The sequence below is a fragment of the Myotis davidii genome, unplaced genomic scaffold (assembly GCF_000327345.1).
Source record: "Myotis davidii unplaced genomic scaffold, ASM32734v1 scaffold2863, whole genome shotgun sequence".
Taxonomy (NCBI): domain Eukaryota; kingdom Metazoa; phylum Chordata; class Mammalia; order Chiroptera; family Vespertilionidae; genus Myotis; species Myotis davidii.
Genome location: NW_006294115.1, coordinates 244650 through 245403, shown reverse-complemented (window position 1 = coordinate 245403; position 754 = coordinate 244650). Strand labels below are relative to the sequence as shown.

The 754-nt window shown below is 69.4% G+C and overlaps 1 protein-coding gene across 1 annotated transcript in view; it reads left to right on the top strand.

The window, feature by feature from the left end:
• Positions 1-753, top strand: part of SLC15A3 (solute carrier family 15 (oligopeptide transporter), member 3) — a gene marked incomplete at its 3' end in the record, with an annotated part of 13545 nt that extends 12792 nt beyond the window's left edge. The window contains exon 9 of the mRNA XM_006768175.1: positions 606-753. Within this exon, the coding sequence (XP_006768238.1) occupies positions 606-753 (148 nt within the window). The remainder of the gene's footprint in view (positions 1-605) is intronic.
• Position 754: the final 1 nt, after the last annotated feature.

Here is a 754-nt window from a genome sequence, read left to right as displayed (position 1 = left end):
GGGGGGGGGGGGGGGAGGGAGGCATGGGAAGGAGGTGGCCCGGCCAAGTGCCCTGACCCGCAGCCGAATGCAGCAGCAGCTGGGCTGAGAACGGGCTCGTGCTGAAGCTGGCCAGCCATCCGGCACGGCTGCCCTCCTTGGGCCTCAGTGTCCCCACCTGTCAAAGGGAAGCATGGAACTCGGGGTGCTTCCTGCTGCCGGAACCCAGCCGTTTCAGGGGAGGGGCCGCTGGCCCTGTGCCGTGTTCTCAGTCCCAGAAAGAACACCGGCTCACGGGGCGCAGAGACCCAGGGCGGCCAGATGCTAGAGGGCCCCCCCGCCCAGGGCCTTCCCATCCGTGGGCCTCAGTGTCCCCACCTGTCAAAGGGAAGCATGGAACTCGGGGTGCTTCCTGCTGCCGGAACCCAGCCGTTTCAGGGGAGGGGCCGCTGGCCCTGTGCCGTGTTCTCAGTCCCAGAAAGAACACCGGCTGAGGGGGCGCAGAGACCCAGGGCGGCCAGATGCTAGAGGGCCCCCCCGCCCAGGGCCTTCCCATCCGCGCCTCCTGGCTACGCTGCCAGCTCAGGGGGGCCCTGCCCGCCCCAATGCCAGCCTCTCCTCCCCCCAGGGAACATCAACAACTGCCGGATGGACCTGTACTTCTTCCTGCTGGCCGGCATCCAGGTCGCCGCGGCCCTGCTGTTCGCCTGGATCGCTGGTCGCTATGAGAGGGCAGCGCAGGGCCCCGCCTCCCAGAGCGACTCCAGGGACCGGG